At 32.4% G+C, this 24,742-nt stretch overlaps 2 protein-coding genes across 2 annotated transcripts in view; one reads left to right on the top strand and one right to left on the bottom strand.

Annotated features, from left to right (window-relative positions):
* Positions 1–1,532: 1,532 nt before the first annotated feature.
* LOC143064456 (ubiquitin carboxyl-terminal hydrolase MINDY-3-like) lies at positions 1,533–18,207 on the bottom strand. Its single transcript, XM_076237288.1, has 12 exons — positions 18,001–18,207; positions 16,267–16,410; positions 15,235–15,463; positions 14,198–14,312; positions 13,357–13,430; positions 12,051–12,130; positions 11,277–11,347; positions 10,686–10,766; positions 9,827–9,899; positions 8,994–9,066; positions 2,477–2,639; positions 1,533–1,742 (listed from the first exon to the last, which is right to left on the bottom strand). The coding sequence occupies exons 1-12, from the start codon at positions 18,104–18,106 to the stop codon at positions 1,593–1,595; spliced, it is 1,359 nt and encodes a 452-aa protein (XP_076093403.1). The 5' UTR covers positions 18,107–18,207; the 3' UTR covers positions 1,533–1,592.
* Positions 18,208–18,292: 85 nt separating this feature from the next.
* The window catches only part of LOC143064455 (tRNA wybutosine-synthesizing protein 4-like), a 30,688-nt gene continuing 24,238 nt past the window's right edge, over positions 18,293–24,742 (top strand). Inside the window, exons 1-2 of the mRNA XM_076237287.1 lie at positions 18,293–18,392; positions 20,073–20,197. Of these exons, the coding sequence (XP_076093402.1) occupies positions 18,342–18,392; positions 20,073–20,197 (176 nt within the window). The 5' untranslated portion in view covers positions 18,293–18,341. The remainder of the gene's footprint in view (positions 18,393–20,072; positions 20,198–24,742) is intronic.

Raw genomic sequence — 24,742 nt, 5'->3', positions numbered from 1 at the left:
TATTGTTTGGTGTTTTATTTGCTTAGTACATGCATGAATATGCTGTTTTAGTGCTTAAACTCAATACATATTAATATATGAGCTTAATTATATCACTTCGAAATGCACCAAAGGACTTGTGACAGCTGTCAAGGACATGTTTTATTGGACTTATTCATGTTTTTAAAATGTGTATATGTTTATCTTTATGGTGCTAGATATGTCTTATATAATTTGTGGTTATGTTGCATCTATGCAAGTTTCTGCTGAAATTATATTGTACTGTGTAGTATATGAATAGACTTTAAATAGAGCTTTTAGTTTTAATCAAAGTTGGATCAAACCAACCTGTCACCTCTTCTATATATTTATCATGTTTTAATATTTCAAAATCTATTTTACAATAAAATTGAGAATGGAAAGTGGAAATGTGACAACAACCTGATCAAAGAGCAGAATAAAGCAGAAGGCCACCAAGAAAATCCTGCACCCAGAGGGACTGTTTAATTCCACCTTCCACAACTTAAATTTTGGCATCTTTCAACTTCTGTTTTAATTTATTTGCATTTAGTCAAAATATAGCAAGTATACATCTTTCTTCATCATTAAAATTGTATAAATCTGTGACTTTTTCATCTTTTATACATATGCCATAATGTCTCAAATATTAGACTGGCATATGTCTGTTGTCCTTAAATTATTTCAATAAAAATTGTATAAAGAATCAAATAAAAGATGTTTCATGTTGTCAAACATAGAACTATTATGAAGTTTAAATATCTGTCTGATAAGTGATGGAATGAATTGAAAATCAATTGTATACAAAATCATAAAAAAAATTATTAACTCCGATTAAGAAATTGCCATGCAAAGTTATAGGATTACTGTTAATTCAGAAATTATTGCGATGTTTTAATTATTGCAATAAATGCAACAGGGTCATAATCACAAAAATTTAACCCATCAATTTGAAATTTTGTATATGAATTAAACATTATTTTTCTCAATACATGTACCGCAAAAATTAAAATCACATTTTAGAAGAAAGCAATAATAAATGCTCGTAATAAATTCTAAATTTACAGTAAAAGGGGATTTTAACTTTTCCTCTGTCAGAACACTGTACATACTGCAGTTTAGGAGATATAAGACAATATTTATGATCTTGATAGCCCAATTTTTAGTCTTTGTTGCCATGCTGGTGGATAAATTGTAATATAATTCACAAATCCCTAATTAAAGCCAAGACAAACTAGGATTCATAATGTCATTTTTCTTTAATTTGAAGTTCAGTAATTCTGAAAGTATTGTTTGGCAATACATATAGTCCCCTACCAGTTAAAAATTAATTATACTGGAATAAAATACTAACTTGATCTATAACTTGTCATGGTGTAAACTATAAAACACAAATATCAAATCAATATCTGCAAGCATGTTGAAAAAAACTGTTGAAAACTGATTATTGGCTTGAATTTTCAGAGGTCTAAGGACCATAACTCTGCAAATTTTTTTTTATCATTCTCATCTAAAATTATTGAAAAACAACAAAACTGTGTTATATTTGTGTATTTATATGACATTAACAAGATTATAAAATATAACAATGAGTATTAATTCAGTGAGGGGATGTAATTATCTGTCCATGACATTTCTATACTCGGCCATTTTGTTTGTAGACAAAGTTTTATAGGAGATGTATCTGTTATAATCTGGACTTCTAATTCTTCTGGTAAAGTGGCTGTTCCAACAAAGTATTTCACCTGAAAAATATGGTAAAATAATTATTATCTAGTGTTATGCCTGAAAATAAATGAATTTGTCCTTCTCCAATCTGCCATAAAATATTTTGAACCAATGAAATGTGTTGTAGTTGTCTATTATGGATTTCAAGATAATATCCAGAAAGCCAGCTCTCAAAATCACAAATTATGTTCTCATCCTGAATATGCATTTGAATATTGTCATTGGATGTAATACAGTCTTCAATCTGAGTGTTTCAACTTAATATTGTGTCCTTATTTCAACTGCTAAACTGTATATTAATTTGTTAGTAAAAGTGTGTAAACTGTTTATTGTGTTGTTAGTTCAAGTGTCTTAACTAAATATTGTTTTCTCAGAATAAGTGTCTTAACTATATATTGTGTCTATAGTCCAAGTGTCTAAACTAGATAGTGTGTCCTTAGTTCAAATGTGTAACATAAATATTGTATGTTCTCTCGTTTTTTTTACATTAATGATTCTTATTTAATGTTTAACCAATCTTTTTATTTCAAAAGTTTTATATGTTCTATAACTTATAGAATTATTCTGTTACCTTAGAGTTTAAGCATGACCTAGGAATACCATTATAATGGTATAATTATTCTGTTACCTTAGAGTTTAAGCATGACCTAGGAATACCATTATAATGGTATAATTATTCTGTTACCTTAGAGTTTAAGCATGACCTAGGAATACCATTATAATGGTATAATTCAAATGTATTTTCTGTTACCTTAGAGTTTAAGCATGACCTAGGAATACCATTATAATGGTATAATTCGAATGTATTTGGAGTGTCCTTGATGACATCCCCTGGATAAAACTCCTCCATAAAACAGTGCATTGTAATGATTCCAAGACTTTCTGAATCTAGCTTGCTGGTCATTATATCTACACTGTAAATATAAATACAATCAAAATAAATCATAAGTTTCTGCACCGATGATCCAAGTATATAACTACAATCTCAAACTGTATAGATGAGCATACAATTAAAATTAAGATAATTATAAAACTTTTAACTATAAATAGTTACTCTAATGAGCCTGAACTGCTCATTTGTAAAACATTATGCCGTATTAGCAAAATTAAAAAGAGAAAAACTAGAGGCTCTAAAGAGCCTGTGTCGCTCACCTTGGTCTATGTGAATATTAAACAATGAATACAGATGGATTCATGACAAAATTGTGTTCTGGTGATGGTGATGTGTTTGTAGTAGTCCGGCCGATCGGTGAAAAAATTGCTCAAATAATGAGGAAAGCACCAATTTTTGCATGATGGTACATTTTTGTGTACTGAGCAATATTAGCTATGGACCCACCCTCAAAATTCAATATGGCGGCTTATTTCAAGATGGCCGCAGTAGGTTCTAAAATATTTTCCAGTATTGCACAAACCACAGTGGATTTGATGCTGGAAGCACAAAAATCAACATATTTGAATGACTTGGTGTACTTAGCAAGATTTTGTTTTGATCTATCTTTAAAATACAAAATGGCGGCTATTTTCAAAATGGCCGCCTTGAAAAATAAGCAAATATTCATTATTTAGAATTGACCTGAATATAAACATTTTATTGATGCATAGTGTCATTTAGTATCTGTCCCAGTTCTGTGCTTTTTGATTTTGCCTTGCTTGTCATTTCATACACAAAGTAGTAGCTTTCATAAAAAGCTGCACTATTGGTTGTCTTTGGTAACACATAAAAGCTGTGACTTGGGATTTATCTGCCTTAAGATATTATTTAATGCCTATCTTATTTCTTGGGTCGCAATATTTTGCAATTTGAGAAATTAAACTGAGAATTGAGAATCATTTAAACACATATCAGTGAAATGGATGGAATTGAGGACAACAAGGACAAGAAAATTGAAATGGCAGAAACTGAATCACTTGAGGATATGGAGAAACCCACAGTGGAAGACGCTTTAACAGAGGACAGCTCAGAAATGACTATTGAACAAATGTAACAAGAATTTTTAGCAGATAGAAAATCTAATGCTCAAAGAACAGCTGAGATTTACCGCAATATAAAACAGAGCGAAACGTGAATTGATACAATATGTGTTGGTCTCATTACGTTTCAAGCTCAACAGAAAGAGGCAATGAATATTAATAACGAACAGGTGAGAGCAATATCTCAGCAACTTCAGCAGTCTTAAGGAGGCTCGAGGGTATAAAAATTTTAGAAAAAATATAAACATTTGTTTTTTCATTTCAAATTTTATTTGTTACCTTTTGTAGTTGTTACTTATCATATGGTACAAAAATCATTAAAAACAAACAATTCGTGTTGGCCCAAGATGACTTTTAAAATGTAAACAGCATTGAAAAAGTTCCAAATTATCTCCCTTTGGTGGAAAAATGTCATTTTTTGGCTTTAAAATTGAAATATCTTTTTTAACTCATCGGTGACATATGTTTTTTAATATAATTTCCATATAAGCTGTACTTAAACTAAATTATTGTAAAATTTGAGCGATTTCTGTAATAAATTTCTTTCTTTTTTTTTCGATATTACCTTTATTTCTCCTATTACTTCAACAGAAAAAAACCACCTTTGCAAAAATGTATGCTTCTTTCGAAGGCAGATTGTGAGCGCAAATGAACGGTGACCCCACTTTTTTATTTTATTTTTCTAGTAACCATAAGATAAAGTTCATTTATAGAAAAATATAGAGAAATCCTATATAAATGATTTAGACCCGCGAACCCCCCTAAGACAGGATAGACCACAAGGCTAGTAATAATTGCTTGGCGGAATTGATGGTCAGACCAATAAGATATTCTATGTTGTGGTGAGACGAATGGACAAGCTGACAACAACTGAGGAAGGAGACACAGTTCAGTTTAAAAGTGCATTTCAATAGCAGGGTACCTTCCAACAACTGGCATCTGTTGTAAATGAATTAGTGGACAATCGAAATAAAGAAGTTAAAATTCCTGCAAAGGCACATCATCTAAGCCAAAATTTGACCTTAGCCAGTACAACGCAAGTTTACCAAAAGTACACAACAAAATCCAAGCCTTGGGTCTTTCCCCAATTGTAGTTCGCATGAACCATCAACCGTGCCAACTCTGTTGAAGGTGTCTTCACCTTAAGTCAAAAATCCTATGTCAGGGCCATTTGCCCTGCATGAGACAGTTTAAATTATTCAATAACAATCTCTATTTAAGAACATTTACTATAAACCTCTAGTACTAATCAAGGATACCAGCAAAAGTCTTATGTGTATTCTTACGCACACTTACCATCTACTATGATTCAATAATATTTTTTCAGAGCAACACACCATTACAGAAACAATTGGCTGCAAGTTGATTCTATCAAGTTTCTCCAATGCTGAATGCAGTTCCTACTTTCGGTATCATCCCCGTCGAGACAATGGCAATACCACATTATCACTCCAGTTAAGACAACCTTGTCAGCTCCTGGAGCTCTAACAGGCTTCCCATAACAGCAAGCTGACTCCACTGACCGATACAGGAAAGGGCAGAGGAAACCGAAAGAGTGTGGCAACACTTTTTTTTCAGACTCCTCATTGGAGAGAGAATATACCCGATGGCAAGAAAATCTTGGTGCAAGGCACCGGAGCCGATGCCCACAGATCCCAAAAATGCAAAAACCCAATAGAAGAGGATCAATGACTTGGGAAGCGTTTTTTGAACGAACTGCCGGTAGATGACAATGGGAAACAGAAAAAAAATGTGTGTAGGCCCCAGATTGCAAGGCCGATGTTGGCTTTGAGTACGCTCGCAAGTTAAACACAGATGATGATTCCAAGGCCTTAAAAAAACATTCATTTGGAGCAGCGCTTAAGCAAGAAAGACGATCAAACCAGATTGGAACCGAAGTATTCCGTCAAAGATGTAAAAACAAAGATTCTTCAAGGCATGTAATAGAGAGGAACCCAGAAACATTCAACAAGGCGTTAAAACAATTGAAAACCTTAATAGCAAACCAGATGGCGATAAATATGGATCAAAATGTGCCAATAATGACCGACAAGTCTACTTTGCTGATGGCGCAGTATCTACGACCGATAAAGAAAACATGAGCAGTCCTTTGGATAATGAGGTGCATAACCTCACACAAATTGTCACAAAACTAGCTGATGTTATGCTTTCAACTAATCAGCATAACCGTGGATTTGCCGATCAATATAACTTCGGTTCTTCTGGTCAAATAATCATGGAAGATCACCAGTTCCATGGAAGATCACCTGATCAATATACACGTGGAAGATCTCATGAGCAATACAATCGCGGTAGATCGGCAGGTAGAAATACACCCAAGCTTAATGTCTATCGATGAGCAACCCACCCAATAAACTAGAGATCATGTAGTCCCTAAAGACAACGGTTAGTATCTCCACGGACAAACTCCAGAAATCCCGGTTATTCCAGACAGCGGTCACCTTCACCAGGATACGGAGAAAAAAAAATGCAACCCCAACAATGGAGTCTTTAAACAGCAATGGGTCGGGCCAGTAGCCAAACGCACGATTCCAAAGTCTATTGACCATTAAACATCACCTCATCACAAAATCGAACAGAGGCCAACGGCCTCGTCCGATATTGTCATCAGACGAACCATGTGAAAGAGCTTAGCAGTACGAGATACTATACATGACCAGAATGTAAGCATGATTGTGGACACTGCTGCAATGATAACATTGGTAAATGAGAAATTAATTCCGGCAGAAAATGGAGATTTGGAGAACGTAACGCTATGTGGTTTGGGTTAACAGATTGTTATTGGGAAGATTATAAAGAACGACTCTCAACATTAATAGAGTAAACATACAATAGGATGTGTGCAAAGAGCCATTAACAGACGATTTTATACTTAGGCTAGATATTTTGGACACACTGAGCGCAGTGATAAACCTGAGTACTCCCACAATTACCATCAACATGTCATCAAGTGATAAATGTGGCAGTTGTTAACAGTGGAAACGAGATTTCAAGTTTGCATAAAACGAACCATCACAGTTCCGCCAAACTCAAAAATGACTGTTACCATTAAAACTAATAAAAGTGTTGACCAGGAATGCATTTAAGGACCATTCTCGCTGAATAGTTGCGAATTGGTTTCGCACGTAGTTGGAAAAGGAAATAGTTGCCCCTTAACCATTTTAAATGATGGCAATCGTCTAATCCGCCTCAAAAAGGTACACCTATTTATTACATAGAATAATTTGACGATGTAGTGGATACGCCAGATGAAAACGCGATGAGTGACGTAAGACTTGGCATTGAAGAGAGACGAGACAAGGTGCCCTCTGTACTGCCTCAAAGTTCAAATGAGTTACCTACTATTCCACCACATTTAACCGACCTATATTAACGTCGTTTCAACCTATTTCATTCCAACCAATAAAACTGAAAGCGTTTAACAATGTTTAAAGAACAATTACAATAACATGTAACATATTGATTAACATTTTGAATTTCACTATTTGTCTTTGTATATGCAGCCATATTTGCAAATGTATGTGTAAGAAATAACCAAATTATTTGTTTTATATTTTATAATTAATTGATAACAAATTCAAGAACATGAAGTCCATTTTTAAAGAATCATTACTTTAATTTCCGAAATTAAATAGAATACCTTTAGGACAATCTTGATATTTATACCGTTTTTCCGCCATCTTGAAAATGGCAGCCATATTGGATTTTTCAGAGTGGGTCCATAGCTGAAATCAAAGGGTATATAACCAAGAACTACTATGCAAAGTTTCATGCTTTCCTCATCAAGTGAGCAATTCTGCTCTATATCTGCACCAATCGGCCGGACTATAGATCTTACTTTACTAAACATTCTTGCTGCTTACAATTATCTCTATCTATAATAGTACTTTCTGTGGAAAATGTTATTGAAAATCTTCAAATTTTAAGAAAATTGTTAAAAATTGACTATGAAGGGCAATAACTCCTTAGGGGGTCAATTGACTATTTTGGTCATACTGACTTATTTTTAGTTCTTACTTTGCTGTACATTATTGCTGTTTACAGTTTATCTCTATCTATAATAATATTCAAGATAAAAACAAAAAAACAGCAAAATTTCCTCAAAATTACCAATTCAGGGGCAACAACCTAACAACCGATTATCCGATTCATCTGAAAATTCCAGGGCAGATAGATCGTGACCTGATCAACAAATTTTACTTCCTGTCAGATTTGCTCTTAATGCTTTGGTTTTTGAGTTATAAGCCAAAAACTGCATTTTACCCCCATGTTCTATTTTTAGCCATGGTGGCCATCTTGGTTTGTTGGCCGAGTTACCGGACACATTTTTTTAACTAGATACCCCAATGATGATTATGGCCAAGTTTGGTTAAATTTGGCCCAGTAGTTTCAGAGGAGAAGATTTTTCTAAAAGATTACTAAGATTTACGAAAAATGGTTAAAAATTGACTATAAAGGGCAATAACTCCTAAAGTGGTCAACTGACCATTTTGGTCATGTTGACTTATTTGTAGATCTTACTTTGCTGAACATTATTGCTGTTTACAGTTTACCTCTATCTATAATAATATTCAAGATAATAACCAAAAACAGCAAAATTTCCTTAAAATTACCATTTCAGGGGCAGCAACCCAACAACCGATTATCCGATTCATCTGAAAATTTCAGGGCAGATAGATCTTGACCTGATGAACAATATCACCCCAGGTCAGATTTGCTCTAAATGCTTTGGATTTTGAGTTATAAGCCAAAAACTGCATTTTACCCCTATGTTCTATTTTTAGCCATGGCGGCCATCTTGGTTGGTTTGGCGGGGCACCGGACACATTTTTTAAACTAGATACCCCAATGATGATTGTGGCCAAGTTTGGTTAAATTTGGCCCAGTAGTTTCAGAGGAGAAGATTTTTGTAAAAGTTAATGCAGGACGACGACTGACGCCGGACGCCAAGTGATGAGAAAAGCTCACTTGGCCTTTCGGCCAGGTGAGCTAAAAATAAACTTTTAAACATCAGCAGGTTCAGAGTAAAACTGTGTGCGCACACTTCCTTCGAGGACCTTTGTTTTGAAGATTGATTGACTGTTGTTTGATAAACATGCAGTGGCATCTGGGTTTTTGAAATAACATTGTAGTTGCAGTAGGGATGAACTGAGAAATCATACTGAAAATGAACAGTTTGTTCTTAAACTTAACCTTCATTTTAAAAACTCAGAAAGCCATACTAAAGATGTAAATGTTCTGTCATATAGGACCTATAAGATTTGAGCACTTACTATTCTTTTTCAGATACAAGGTCTAATGCACTCATCAAATCTCCTAATAAGGATGTAGAAATAAAACCATTACCTGAAATAAACACAATAATGTTCAAGAAAAATGGAATCAGAACAAAATTAAATTTAAAAAAAAAAGTTATTAAAAAAATCAATAGATAAGTTTTCATTAAAAAAACGTTACAAAATGTTAATCCAAATTTGAACAAACATATGAATACATTTAATATCTTCCTACTCCCCAAGCCCTAGCACGCACACCAAAATGTAATTACTTAGAATAATACACCAGTTTAACATTTATCAAATCATTAGAACTGTTACAGTTGTAACTGTAGGCATTTGCAACAAAAAGTTACACTTTGATAATTTTTGGTCTTTTAATACCCACATATATTTTATCTATATATAAATATACATTACGTTTTGCTTACATCATATGTTGCACACAACTTAAAACACAAGTTTCAATTTTAAACAGACTAGTACTATGTCTGGTTCTGGGATTAACACTGTACCTATAAACATGTAGTCAGTAACTGTCTACATTCCCATTTACTATTATTAACCATACTTAATGGACAATTTTTTCAGAAATTGCATCTTGTGTAGATTTTATGACCAAAAAAACATGCCAAAACGTGGAAATAATCCGTAAAAAAGATTATTCAAACCTCTAAAACTATTTTATATCAAATGAAAAACTTAAAAAGTTCAAATTGGTTCAGACAATATGCATGTTTTGGGAAGACAGTTTGTCCCTTACTGCATGAATATATTAATTCTTAAATGGTGTTGGGACTGAAGAATAACACATCAGTTTACTAACTCACCTTCAGGGTCAAATCTTTGAAATATATGTCTGGCACTTGACTTAGAAGATTCATTTATTATTAAATTTTCATCCTACAAAAAAACTTTAACATCAGACAGTAACACAACAATACAACTAAACCAATAAAGTATTAATGCATTGTTTTATGCTTAATTATCTAACAAAAACACTTTGTTCCCCCTCCATCTTAGAATGAGTTTGTTGGGCTAATAATGACAATATTTGTTATATGTCTTTGTCCATTAAAGTGTAAATGCACACATGTAGCAGTAAAATTTATTTGGTTTATGTCATGTGAAGATAATCATGTTCATAAAAAAAATACATAATCTAATTTTTTATTAAGAATGTGACAAAAAAAACTATACTGACTCCAGACCTCTCTGATTGTAATTAGTTGTCAATTTCTAGTTGGTAGATTTGCAATTAATGGTTACTAGTAATCAGGTCATAAGTCATTACACTTAAGCCAACACACATTCCTTTCATCAATTGAGTAGAGGATTAAAAGATAGACTCTAGCGTTTTACCAAATTTCAGGTAACCCTTTACAAATACAGTGAAATTTGTCTAACAGGTTAAAGAACAAGTAATACAGCAAATTTCTAGAGATTAGTTTTATAGTTCAAGAATATAAAATATTACTGTATCCTTTTTTACAGTTCAAGTGTACTTTTTTTTAAATTTATAGTCTCATTATATTTGCAAGTGACATACTAATGCTCAACACAGATTTCTTCAATAGCAATGTATAGTACGCATATTTTTTTTGTAAACAATACAGTTAGTTTCACTCCTTACCAGCCAAATGATCTTCATACAATCCTTCAGAAACAATGTTTAATCTTTATACTTACTTTAGAAAACAATACTGTAAGATGTGTTTCACTCCCTAATGTCCAAATAGGAAATCTTGGATTCTTTAAGTACCAACCAACCTACAAAAGTTGTATATTATTTAGAATATGATGCTAATAGGTTCACATTTTCAGCAATTGAATCCAACATTTTAAAGAACTGACAGTAATCACTCTGTTGTATTACTGAACTGTTCCATGAACAAGTAACTGTAAGAACAAACACTGTGCCACAGACCAATTCTAAGTTTTCTGTGAATACTGGTCTATTATATTTGACTCAATCATTTGCCTTTAATCATATAAATAATATGATGTGTTGTTAAAATAAAATTATATAGATATAGGAAGATGTAGTATGAGTGCCAATGAGACAACTCTCCATCCAAATAACAATAATAAAAAAGTAAACCATTATAGGTATGTTCTCTTTTCAAAGAAGTTAACTTTATTTTCATGCATATAGATTTCATAATATATGATTTACATTCTACTATAAGATTCCATTGATTGGTGATAGTATGTTCATGACTGTTGCCTTAATAAATATGATAGTATAATATTATTGTTATTTTAACAATATATACAAACCTCACAATAACGCATATATTCCATTAATGTTAAAAATCCTATAGTAGACTGCCTTGGAATGCCACGTAATTCTGAAATAAAAGATCTAAACTAAGACATAGTGTGTAGATGTCCAAAAAAAAAGATGTGGTATGATTGCCAATGAGACAACCGTCCACAAGAGACCAAAATGACACAGAAATTAACAGCTATAGGTCACCGTACGGCCTTCAACAATGAGAATCTTTCTATTGTTGAACACAGTATATTGGCCTCTAGATGTATTATGGCTTCACAGTGTTGTTAGGTGATAGTCTCAATGATGTATACCCAAAATCTATTTTTATATATCTACTTAACTAAGCAGTCTATTACGCTGCTACATGTAATTATGGGTATCCTATTCCTTAATTTTTGGGTCTTTTATTTAATTTGTATCACAAAATAAAGTGCTTTTTCTCATCTGGCTTTATTGTACATTTATCCATGTTTACAATCTAATTGCATTTATTTTACTGTAAGAGATTAAAGAGGATAAATTTAAACCGCGCAACAAGTTCATGTTTATTTCCCATGTAAGGAACCTATTGATTGATAGGAGATCTTTTAAACTTTCTGATTAATTTATTGAAACATTTTCATTGATTTAGAGCTTGATATTCTCTAAATTGCTCATGTTAAATATGCTTGCAATGATGCCGCTAAATGCTAAACAAGAATCAATCAATCAATTAATCAGTCAATCAATCAATTCACACTACTCCCCCTTCTTGACACATATAAAATGTTACTTACTTAAACCTGAGATATCTTTATCATTATCCCATACATTGGTTACAGCTTTACCACTCAGCAATAAGTTTATCAGACTTTGGCTGTAAAATAAAAAGAATTCCTTGTATTGAGAATCACTATTTTTAATTGCAATGGTTTTTTTTTTCTCTTATCACACAGATTATCAACTGAACTATCAACTATGACATATCATCAAATTACTGAAAACCCGCCATGACCATGTATATTGTTTATAAACTTTTGTCTAAGTGTGACCTTACCCGCCATGACCATGTATATAGTTTATAAACTTTTGTCTAAGTGTGACCTTACCCGCCATGACCATGTATATTGTTTATAAACTTTTGTCTACGTGTGACCTTACCCCCAATAACCATGTATATTGTCTTTGAACTGTTGTTTATGTGTGACCTTACCCGCCATGACCATGTATATTGTCTATGAACTTTTGTTTATGTGTGACCTTACCTGCCATGACCATGTATATTGTCTATGAACTTTTGTTTATGTGTGACCTTACCCGCCATGACCATGTATATTGTCTATGAACTTTTGTTTATGTGTGACCTTACCCGCCATGACCATGTATATTGTCTATGAACTTTTGTTTATGTGTGACCTTACCCGCCATGACCATGTATATTGTCTATGAACTTTTGTTTATGTGTGACCTTATAATTACCCGCCATGACCATGTATATTGTCTATGAACTTTTATTCATGTGTGACCTTACCCGCCATGACCATGTATATTGTCTATAAACTGTTGTTTATGTGTGACCTTACCCGCCATGACCATGTATATTGTCTATGAACTTTTGTTTATGTGTGACCTTACCCGCCATGACCATGTATATTGTCTATAAACTGTTGTTTATGTGTGACCTTACCCGCCATGACCATGTATATTGTCTATAAACTGTTGTTTATGTGTGACCTTACCCGCAATGACCATATATATTGTCTTTGAACTGTTGTTTATGTGTGACCTTACCCGCCATGACCATGTATATTGTCTATGAACTGTTGTTTATGTGTGACCTTACCCGCCATGACCATGTATATTGTCTATAAACTGTTGTTTATGTGTGACCTTACCCGCCATGACCATGTATATTGTCTATAAACTGTTGTTTATGTGTGACCTTACCCGCCATGACCATGTATATTGTCTATGAACTTTTGTTTATGTGTGACCTTACCCGCCATGACCATGTATATTGTCTATAAACTGTTGTTTATGTGTGACCTTACCCGCCATGACCATGTATATTGTCTATGAACTGTTGATTATGTGTGACCTTACCCGCCATGACCATGTATATTGTCTATAAACTGTTCCCCTGGATCTTCTACTTCATTCTTTATTTGTTCTATGCCCTGAAAAAAATGTACTTGTGCTTTAATTTCAATCAATAGTTTATATAAAAGTCATAACACTATATGGATGTTTCTCTGAATAAACTTTTCATCATAATGATTCAACTAACAATGTCACCAGCAAACACCAAATATTTTTAATGTCAATCTGGACATATAACATCCATATTTGAAATTTGATGAGAAAAATGTTTTGTAGAGATACCACCTCAATCATTTCAAATACCAAAGTTATATACAATCAAACACTATTTTTACAAAAGATAAATTCCTTGTTATTTGAAATAACGCCTTGATATATTAAGTATTTAATCAGCCATTTTTTAGAAAGCATTCCTTGAAAGCAAAGTGAGTAATCTGAATGAATTATTGTTTAGGGATGTGTATGCAAGGACAAATCTTGGTTTGTACAGGGGCAGTTTTTATAAAGATTTCACCAAAGTTGTCCACCTTACAACCAATATACCACATTTAAAGTACATGTATGATGTGTGTTTAGTACTGACGAAGAACAGGTTTTTATAAAAAAATAAAAAAAGATGTGGTATGATAGCCAATAAGACAACTCTCCACAAAAGACCAAATGACACCAAAATTAACAACTATAGGTCACTGAACCGCCTTCAACAATGAGCAAAGCCCATACTGCCTAGTCAGCTGTAACAGGACACTGAACAACTTTTAAAAGTTTTAGCGGAAAAAGAAAATTGCTTAAAAATCTGAATAACACAATGTAATTATATCAGAATACTTGTAAGAGAACACACCTTAGTTAATATTATGGAATATAAATACAGCACAACCCCAAAGGTCTCCTGAAACATTGATAGCTTGGACTTCACATAGGTTCTCAAATCATCTTCATTCTCACATTTGGTGCATCTGTAAAATAAAGCTTAATGCATTATGTTAAATGTTTTCTACCAATTTCTAAATAAAATGTAAAAATATCTTTCCTGGCTTTTTGTTTATAACTTCAGAGAGAAAACAGTACAACACTATCAAAAGATATAGATATAGATATATATATATATATATATATAACAAATTATTTCAATAGATTAATTCAATTACAACATTAAAATGTTTTGTTCAACATTCATGAAATAAAAAAGAATATCTAAGATAAGTCATATCATAAAACTACTATAGACTGGTCACTGGTACCAATATTTCATCAGAGGTAAATAGACTATATTTCAAAGAAAGTTGATTCTATCTGTTTAGTTTTCTGCTGAATTTATTGCCTTCTTTTACTGACCTTATATGCTTGACTGGCCAAAGGTATGTGAGTCAGCTAACTTAGACAACCTTGCAGAAATGTTGTAGCTATTTCTTTTTCAATTTTTCAATGTGGACTTGAAGGAAAAGTGTAAGTTACCAGATTTCTTTCAGAAGAGTCCATTGACTCTTAATTTTGGCCATGGTTAGTCCACAATTATAAAAAAAAATCCTATCAAAGTTTTAACACTAGTGTTGACTCATCACTCAAGTATACTGGTCAAACAAATGAGAAAATTCAGAATAAGATTGCTGATTTCATATGTTATAAATAATAAAACAATGATTCGTAGCTACATATACATAAAAAACCTAGCTCATACAATCTTATTGCAGATTGGGACTCTTCTGTTTAGAAAACATTGAGTTCTATATAATATTAAACATTCAATGAAAAGAAGTTTTTGATAGTTTATAGAAGATCAACAACAGCCCATTAGCATACCTCTTACCATAACATATATTTTTTGATTCTGTATAATTACATGTACATATTATTTATTCAAATTTTCATTTAATTTACCTAATTCTAGTATGGAATAAGTCTGCATCTAATTTAGGACGTTTGGCACAACTTTCACCATTTTTTGTTTCACTGTTTTCCTTTGATGTACTGCAACTTTCATCTTTATTTGTATCGTCATCATTTTTATCATCCTCTAAGTAGATTACGGAAAAGACACCAGATTTAGATGAAACTTCCAACATGATTTCTACTAGGGCTGATCCTAACAGTTCATTAGCCTTTTCTTCTGTAAAAGGATGGACATTTAATTTGTAGTTTGACATTTGCCCTGAATTTAAGTCAAGTTTTTAAGGATGAAGAACCTCTATCTTATCTGCAGTGTCATTTATTTTTACAGTATTTATGTCATACAAACTATTTTTAATTGATAAGGTCATTTTTTTTAACAATACATTGTTGTTGTGCAATTCATACAAACATTGATCTTATATAGGCTGAAAAAAAGTTCATTTGATTCAGCCATTCCCTTTCATTTTATATGAAAACAACATATGACGTATAAAAGAACCATTGCTGTATGAAAGCAACTTACCAAATATGACAACCACTTGCATTGAACTACAGACTCTTTACTGACTTGGGACAGGCACATAAAGAATGTGGCTGGATTAAACATGTTTGGTACAACTTTTGGTTTCATAGTACTTTCAGATTATAAAAAGCTCATCATAGTAGTCAAAGGATTTTTTGTTTGCTGACTCTGGCTTTAACTGCGAATTAAGTTTATACAATGTATCTAAATCTATTTCTTAAAATTCCAAATAAAAACATTGCTTTTGAATGGTTTTACACTAGTAATTTTTGGGGCCATTATAGCTTGGTTGTTCAGTGTGAGCCAAGGCTCTGTGTTAAAGACAGTACTTTGACCTATAATGGTTAAGATTTATAAATTGTGACTTGGATGGAGAGTTGTCTTATTGGCACTAATACCACATCCTTTTATATCTACTTATTCATTGTTATTTGTCTATATGAAACTTGTGTAAAATGTATTTTTTTAATTCTTACAAAGGTATTTATTTTGCTTACCAGTTAATGTAGATAAATTATCGACAGGATTCTCAGTAAATAGAGCTTGTCTTATTATGTAACCTTGAACAGGGGCAATAACTGCACATGGACCTCCATCAAATTGTACCAATGCTGTGGGTTCATCTTCACTAAATACAAATCCTGAAAATAAACTAGAGTAAATGAAAAGAAATCTAAATTTGCATATATAATGTACATGTATATCATTGTATATAATCTGTGCTTTTTCATTTACGTCACATATATGCTCCACCGTAGAGTTTTATATTTAATTTCTGCATAAATCAAATTGCTAAATGCATTCATCTGTAGTGGCATACATTTGTATATTTATCAGAATTAGTTATTCAAATGCTGTTTACCTGGCATTTGAATGTTGTAATTCTTCATGCTAACTCTGATTGTGTAAAAAATACATGAAAACAGCTAGAAATATTTACCGTCAGCACTCAGTCATATCTTTGACTATAACATGTGTTTTTGCCCTTTGATATATATACAATTTAAAAGATCTGTTCCTACTGTCTTTTTTTGTCCGGATGTACAAGTACTCTGCCACGTCCACTTGTATTATTGTCCATCTGATGAGTTAAGCCTTTTTCAACTGATTTTTATAGTTTGTTCTTATGTTGTACTGTTATACCACTGTCCCAGGTTAGGGGGAGTGTTGGGATCCCGCTAACATGTTTAACCTTGCCACATTATTTAAGTATGTGCCTGTCCCAAGTCAGGAGCCTGTAATTCAGTGGTTGTCGTTTGTTTATGTGTTACATATTTGTTTTTCGTTCATTTTTTTTATATAAATAAGGCAGTTAGTTTTCTCGTTTGAATTGGTTTACATTGTCATGGGGCCTTTTATAGCTGACTATGCAGTATGGGCTTTGCTCATTGTTGAAGGCCGTACGGTGACCTATAGTTGTTAATGTCTGTGTCATTTTGGTCTCTTGTGGACAGTTGTCTCATTGGCAATCATACCACATCTTCTTTTTTAAATTTAAAAGATAGAATTTTTCAGTAATATTACGACAAAATATGTTCAATTGGTGAACAGAAATAAAAACAAAAACAACATTTGTAAAGCATGTCGATATATCATGTACATAGATGTTTTTAAAAAATATAAGCCTGTTTCTATATGGATAAGTCATTTGGGTTTTTCTAACAGGACCTGTTTCAGTGTCCAGGTCCAGCTAAATATTTTTGAGGATACAGTGAAATCATATGTACATGCAGGGTTTTAACGAAGAACTTTTGAAGGCAAGTCCAGGGACTCATGCTTGATTTATGGCCATAGGGCATCATAGGGAGTCTTACTCTAAATAATTATAAATAAAATTGAGAATGGAAATGGGGAATGTGCCAAAGAGACAACAACCCGACCATAGAAAAAAACAATGTTCAGCAGAAGGTCACCAACAGGTCTTCAATGTATCGAGAAATTCCCGAACCCAGAGGCGTCCTTCAACTGGCCCCTAAACAAATATATACTAGTTCAGTGAAAGTCTTGCAAGACGTCATAATTATTTGGACTAGGAGAGAAATGTGACAAAAAGAAATTGTACTGCCATACAATGTATTGTGTTAGTTTTCAGTAAAATGATATCCCATAGATATGTAATGATGAGACAAGAAATTTAATCAATAAAAAAAGCAAAGCGTCAGTATTTGAATTACATTTGAACGTCTAAATCTAGTTTCACTTTTGTTTTGACACACTCTGAACATAAATACCCTGTGTCCATCTTTTAAACACTTCATCTTTGATATCTGTTCCCCATATAATGGTTTTTAAGGTCATCAAAGTGTCTTCGTCGAGTTTTCCTGATGTGGTAGCCATGGTAATTATTAATTTTTGAGACTTTCATGAAAATAAATCTGTCAAAATTATGCTGAAAATTTGGCATCCATATTGTTGACATCAACGTCAATTTGATGCTTTACTTCAGAGCTTTTGTAAAATGACATATTTTAAGCGCTTTTGAGATGTCTATTTTCGGTGTTCTCTTTATTTTTCTTCCGCAAAGGGAAAGTAACGAATGGTCTGGATAGTCTGATTTGTGGATAAGGCCACGATGGAACAACAGAAGAAATTCAAAAGTGGTAAAAGTAGAAGGGAAACAGCGGTAAATAAATATGTTCCGTTTTAAACAACAAATTTCCTTCTTTTCACTGTACACTAAACATGTGTTCTGTTCCTTTAGCCTATAATTTGACAACATCGTCAGAATTTCTGAAAAAAATCTTCATGTCCATTCGAGAGTTCGACCCATGGTTTATGAAAGTCGATTCGGCACCAATTAAAAAAAATATTTTAAAGAGAAAAAAAAATTATATAATATTTTTTTAAATATTTATATTTTTTTATATATGAGGCAGGCGTTACCTGTGAACAGGTGAAAGGAAACGAAGTCTGTATCAATTATTTTTTTTAATAGACCACTGACACTGTCGTCGAGTTCATCCGTCACCGGGAAAAACTCGTAAATTATGCACGCCTTTTACTTTATGACGTCATTAACAAGATAGACATGATAGAGGGGATCGCCTGTATCCCTGCACTATTAACGTTCATCAAGCGTTCTAGTAATCATCATTGTGCAGCTTAAACTAGAAATAAAGTTTGTTTTATAAGTACCTAATCAATCACAATCCCCTAATGACAGCATTGCTGATTGTCAATTATGAGAATTTTATTAGCCGAATGATTCGTGTAATATAACATTACATTTTTCCAACCACTCACTCAATATTGGAACGGAAGTGACAATGCCCCTAAACGCACAGTCTGCACGGTTAGCCACTAGTCCGATGTCCCAGACTAGTAAAATTTCATTCAGACTAGTGAGATTTTGCCAAACTATGTTTGAACAAATAAGAAAAATGTCTGAACATTGGTCTTCAGACTAGTTGTTGAAAAAGTTTTTGTTGCAGACTGAACGCACGAATGATGTTCACTAAAACCAGAGTTTTTGAAGGAAATGCATCGAACTCGACAGACTGGACTATCAGTAGAGCTTCTCGTAGACAGGCATCTGAAATTCTATCAATATTTTTCTGTAAATAATAAATTCTACTTTATTATTTACAGAATTATATTGATAGAATTTCCGAGTACAAAAAGCTTAAGCTCCTCTAATACTGATATCATAAATGTCACCAATGGGTCTTCAACACAGCGAGAAAGGCTGGCTTCAGCTGGCCCCAGCTGGCCCCTAAACAAAAATGTGTACTTGTTCAGTGAAAACGGATGTTACACTAAACTCATATAAACATACAACAAATGAACCAAAATGTGAAAAACATACAAGACAAGGCTCCTGATTTGAGACAGACATCATGGACATAAAACATGTTGCTGGGTTAAACATGTTTTTTTTTTTTTTTTTTTTTTTTTTTTTTTTTATTTGGTCGGGTTGTTGTCTCTTTGACACATTCCCCATTTCCATTCTCAATTTTATTTGTGAGATCCAAACCCTCACCTACAAATGTATACCTATAGCCAATGTAGAATGAACAAACACACAGCAATACACACAGTAAATCTCAGTTTAACATGTTTAAAAGAAGTCTGAATCCAATGCTAGAAAAGTAGAAGCAGAATGACAATGATACATAGATGATACATAAATTAGCAAAGGGCTACTAGCATGCCAGCTTCAGACCTCAATTACCGGTAAACTGATTGAAAGATTATGTCTTTATCATATGAAAATCAATCACAATCCCTCCTGTTAGGTGTTCAGTATCATACCATCATAAAATAGAGAACACAACCTGTATGATGCCTACAATTTGTTATTCAGGTTCAAGGAACAAATGACAGTTCTATTGTCAGTAAGTGTTCCATGGCAACGGCTGGTTACTTCAATGATCCATTCTTAAAAGAGTTTGTTTCCAAGACAGCAAAGAGGTCTCCATTAATTAACAGGTAAATGTTTATTATAGATAAGAGAGGATATTGGGTATCCATCCATGACATCCTTATTATAGACAATAGAATGAATCATTTGACTCATTTATTAATGAAATATTAGAATACAATTGAATAGTTCCATAAATATCTTCTACCTGATCCTACAATGATTCTTTCCTTTTGCCAGTGTATTCTTTTGCTAACAGATACAATTAAGGCGAAGTGTACGTAATATAACTACTCAACAGAATTTTTTAAAATTTTACATGTGGATTCTGCTTGTGAAAATACATGAATAGATCAAAATATAAAATTTAAAAAAGGGGTAACCGTTTTCGTTTTCAAGATACAAGCTGTTGAAACTAACAGCATGATACGCCAGAAATACAAAGGGTATATGGTCCAAGAACACAGTTATCGTCCTTTGGTTTTCGTTGTCTACGAATATAGTCCCTAGTGTAAACAGTGTATAACTTGCATGTTTTATTTAATACACTTTCCCAATTTATTTCTTGATATTAAATGCATGAAATATTAAGTAGGGGGATGTAATTACATGTTAAAAAATTTGGGTGCTGAATCTTTGTGTTAAGTAGTGATTTGGTCCAGTTCAAAAAGGTCAAATTTTATCAGTCTGAAGCTGTCAAACTGAATTTTACACCCGCTCAACACAGAATTGTCAATATTTTGAGTTAGACATGTTAGAGCTGGTAGAAGTTTCTATAATTTTGATATTATTTGTCTCACTGGTAGTACACTTCACTGTAAAAATCTTTTTGAGAAAGAGCAGGTGTGATTTTTTTAATTTTAATTTATTGTCTAAAAGAAATGCACTACGAAATAACTGTTCTCGGGCCATATACATGATATAGGGAAAGTCATAAAAAATGGCAGATATTTTTACTTTATAATGATTTTCTAATTCGTTGGTCAACAGAATTTTTTTTTAATTTCGAATTCGATTCAAAAATAGACGACGAATCCATTGGTGCAAAGAAAGTCCTTAGCAACCGTGCTGGTTTTCAAGCTATATTCTCTTGAAGTTTGATTTTTAGCGGAGAATTATAAAATATTCGGCGACGTTATTGATGTCTACTGTAACGTCACCACAAATTCTACTCTATAACGCTTGATACATGAAGATGATTTACTTATTCTGAGATAAATGTCACAGTGCTAAATCCTTAGTTTCTGTGTAATGTTTTAATTTGTAGACGGAATCTGTTTATTTTGTTCAGTTTTTTTTTTTCTCTGTATAAGCTTTGTCCTTCCACTTATACACTTTAAAATTGTTTTACTTGAGATCGATTACCCTTTACTATCGTTTGTACTTTTCACACAAATATAAATTATCCTAAAATTTTCAATTGCATAAAAAACGGGACGTGCCCACGCCTTTCTAGTTCAACAAACATATTTACGGTTATTTTTCGTTGCCTTCAAGATTACGCTACAAGATTTCATTCAAATAATATATTGTGGGGTCAATTCTGGTTTGATTTTAACGAGTATGATACGACTAGAAGCAGAATTGTCACTAGTTTATTTGTTTATTCCTAGTAATGATAAGTAATTTCTGTTGAAATAAATACGAGCGATATTATGTACCCAGCCTCTCATGCATGAGACTAAAACAAAAACAGTTGCAGACTGACACACAATGCAATAGGCCTGTGAAACTAAAATTTCTGATTGGAGTCTGATAATTTCTTTGAAATTTTGAGATAGCACAGGAATATCTGTTTGGGTTCATGATAGACCGCACAAAGTCAATGAAATGTGACCATTCCCCGTTCTTGGAGTAAGGGAGATAACTTGCGTAACTAACGACGCACGTTTTGTATCCTGATTTCCGCTAGAGGCATGCAATTACGTATACTTCGCCTTAAGGGCAAATAAAAAAGAAGTGTGTTTCCTATTACCCTATATACCATATATACCCTCCCTATTTTTTAAGCTAAAAAATAGCCTACCCTAAAGTGTTGTTTTTTTCATTTAAGCACTGTTAAAGTCAGAATGTCCCTCCAATAGATTCAATGTAAAAAAAGAGGTAAAATAAAAAAAATCCCTACCTACATGACCTACCTACCCTATTATTTTAAAAGATGTAATAGGAAACATACATACTATTTTTTTGGGCCTAACATGAAAAATGAGACAAATGTTGAACTTAATATACATGTTATAAAACAAAAGACCATCAAATTGCAACCAAGTAATTAGACAAAACCTTTGTCAAAAGATGTACACATTTTTTTTCATATGCATGCAGTATACATTAAAGACTAGTATTTCTAGCCCAATTAGCAAGAATTTAGTTATTCTATCTTTTTTATGTTTCAATAATGCAAAGATCCTAGCTTATCATATTTAGGACAATGTTATATATTGGTATTAGTTTTCTGATTGCTAAAGTCATGAAAATAAGTTTGTTTACAGCATCTATGATGATGACAATATGTTACATCTATTCAAATGACAGTTGCGAAATTATTCAATGGGAATCTATAAATAAAGGATATTGCAACAGATGACACCACTTTTATTTTTCACTGTTTATCTTTCAATCTGTTTTTGAAAGAAAGTAATTAAATGAAACCAGTTTTACAAATTACTTTATGATTTAAGTTTTTTATATAGCTCAATCTTTTAAGTTGTTATAGAAATTTTTTATTACCATTTGGGAATGAGCATTTGAAGTATTTCTAGTACCATACATTTATGATTTGTTTCTGAAATGTATTAAACAATGTATAATGTTTCAGATACTAATGTATATCTCTTTAATTTATAACCTTAATCTTTTTCTAATTATATTCACATTTTGAGAAAATTGTTAGTTAAAAATATCTTCTTAAGAAAATCTATGATCAGCTGTAGAATGTGTGTCCTATTATTGACTTTTCCTATCAGGAGTGCTTTCACACCTTGCATTATTTGGGTGATAGGTGAAAATCTGATTTTAGCTCATCTGACCCCGAATTTATATTATATTATAAAGAGGAACTATCTATAAATTACTATAATACTAAAATAACGAGGTCCAATTAGTCAGCCGTCATGGGGTAAAAACGACAAATCAAAGAATTCAATTTTATATATAGCAAATATAGGACAATGGTGTTGATTAAAAATTACAACACTCCAGACCCTTTTGTTCTCCACATAATTAATATTGCCAATTGCAATAATTAACAAGTTCCAGGTCGAATCCGATACTGATACCAATAGTATATTCACCTGTTACCTATTACCTTATCTGTACATTCTGCATCTGACAGGCGTACCACCAAACGGTGTATTTCAGATTTTGCTATATACATGGGTCATAATCACAGGGTTGATGCTACTAAATTCAATCATTGTCAAATTGTTCCCTAATGTAGTATTTTGATTAGTAAGACTAAGATTCATGACAATACAAATACTAAAAATCTGGACTTACATTTTTCAATTTGTTAGCGGGCATGACGTAAAACAGCGAATCAAAGAATTCCACTTTATTTATAACTAATATAGGACAATGCTGTTGTTTTAAAAATACCCAATTCCAGGACCTTCTGTTGTCCAAATAATTGATATTACCAATAATTGATAAGTTCCAGGATGATGGGTTCAAACAGAAAGATTTTGACAGCAGAGAAAACTGTGTATCTTATAATCGGCATGACTTTGTTACTGTTAGATGACAATCCCAATACTAAAATAAAGCTTACGCATAGTTATATACTTTAATTCAGTTTAGAGGACCTGCAATATCACCAGTGGTATTATATTATAAAGAGAAATTAGAGTCATGGTAGTTAGCTAAAATAGTCAGTAGAAAAAAGTAGTTTTGTAAGTTAATATGACCATATATACATTTTGTTTACTTCAGTCAACTCCACATAGGAGTAATTGTCTTTGAAGGACAAAATTGACCTATTTTTGTGGTTTTTTTTAGAACCTGTAGTAGGTAGACATGTAAAAAAGCAAAAGTGATCAGTAGGACAACATCTTTCAAAAATCAAATAACAAAAATTATAATTAGAGTTATTGCCCTTGAATTTATGGAAAAAATATCAATTTTTGTAGGCAACTACCTGAAATATTCTTATTGCATTGAATAAAATGTGTTGACTGTTCGATTAAATTCTAATTACAATCTTTTTTTTTTTAATTTTAATAAAGTAACATTATTAAGCACTTAGGAAAAGTAATAAACAAGATTTAATATAATTTATCAAATGTCCATTGAGGGAACATGAAGCTAGGAATCAAAAGGAATATGTTCATGAATTAGGAGCATCATTTGTGGTCATTGGTGTTCCAAGATGGTTAAATACTATAGCTTACATACATTTTCATAATATACTACCCCTTAATCAACAAAATATGTACTTTGTGATCCAAGATGGTTATAATTATTTAATTATTTACATGAGGATGGTGGATCATATAAGTAAGAATTACATGTATATGATCTTTATGACTTCAAACACAGAGTGTATGCTACAGTTTGTTTTATAGTAAGAATAAAGAATAACAAAACTCTAGTTTAAAACATGATCTTAAATCTTT

The sequence above is a fragment of the Mytilus galloprovincialis genome, chromosome 2, assembly GCF_965363235.1.
Source record: "Mytilus galloprovincialis chromosome 2, xbMytGall1.hap1.1, whole genome shotgun sequence".
Taxonomy (NCBI): domain Eukaryota; kingdom Metazoa; phylum Mollusca; class Bivalvia; order Mytilida; family Mytilidae; genus Mytilus; species Mytilus galloprovincialis.
This window is presented reverse-complemented; position numbering and strand designations above follow the sequence as displayed.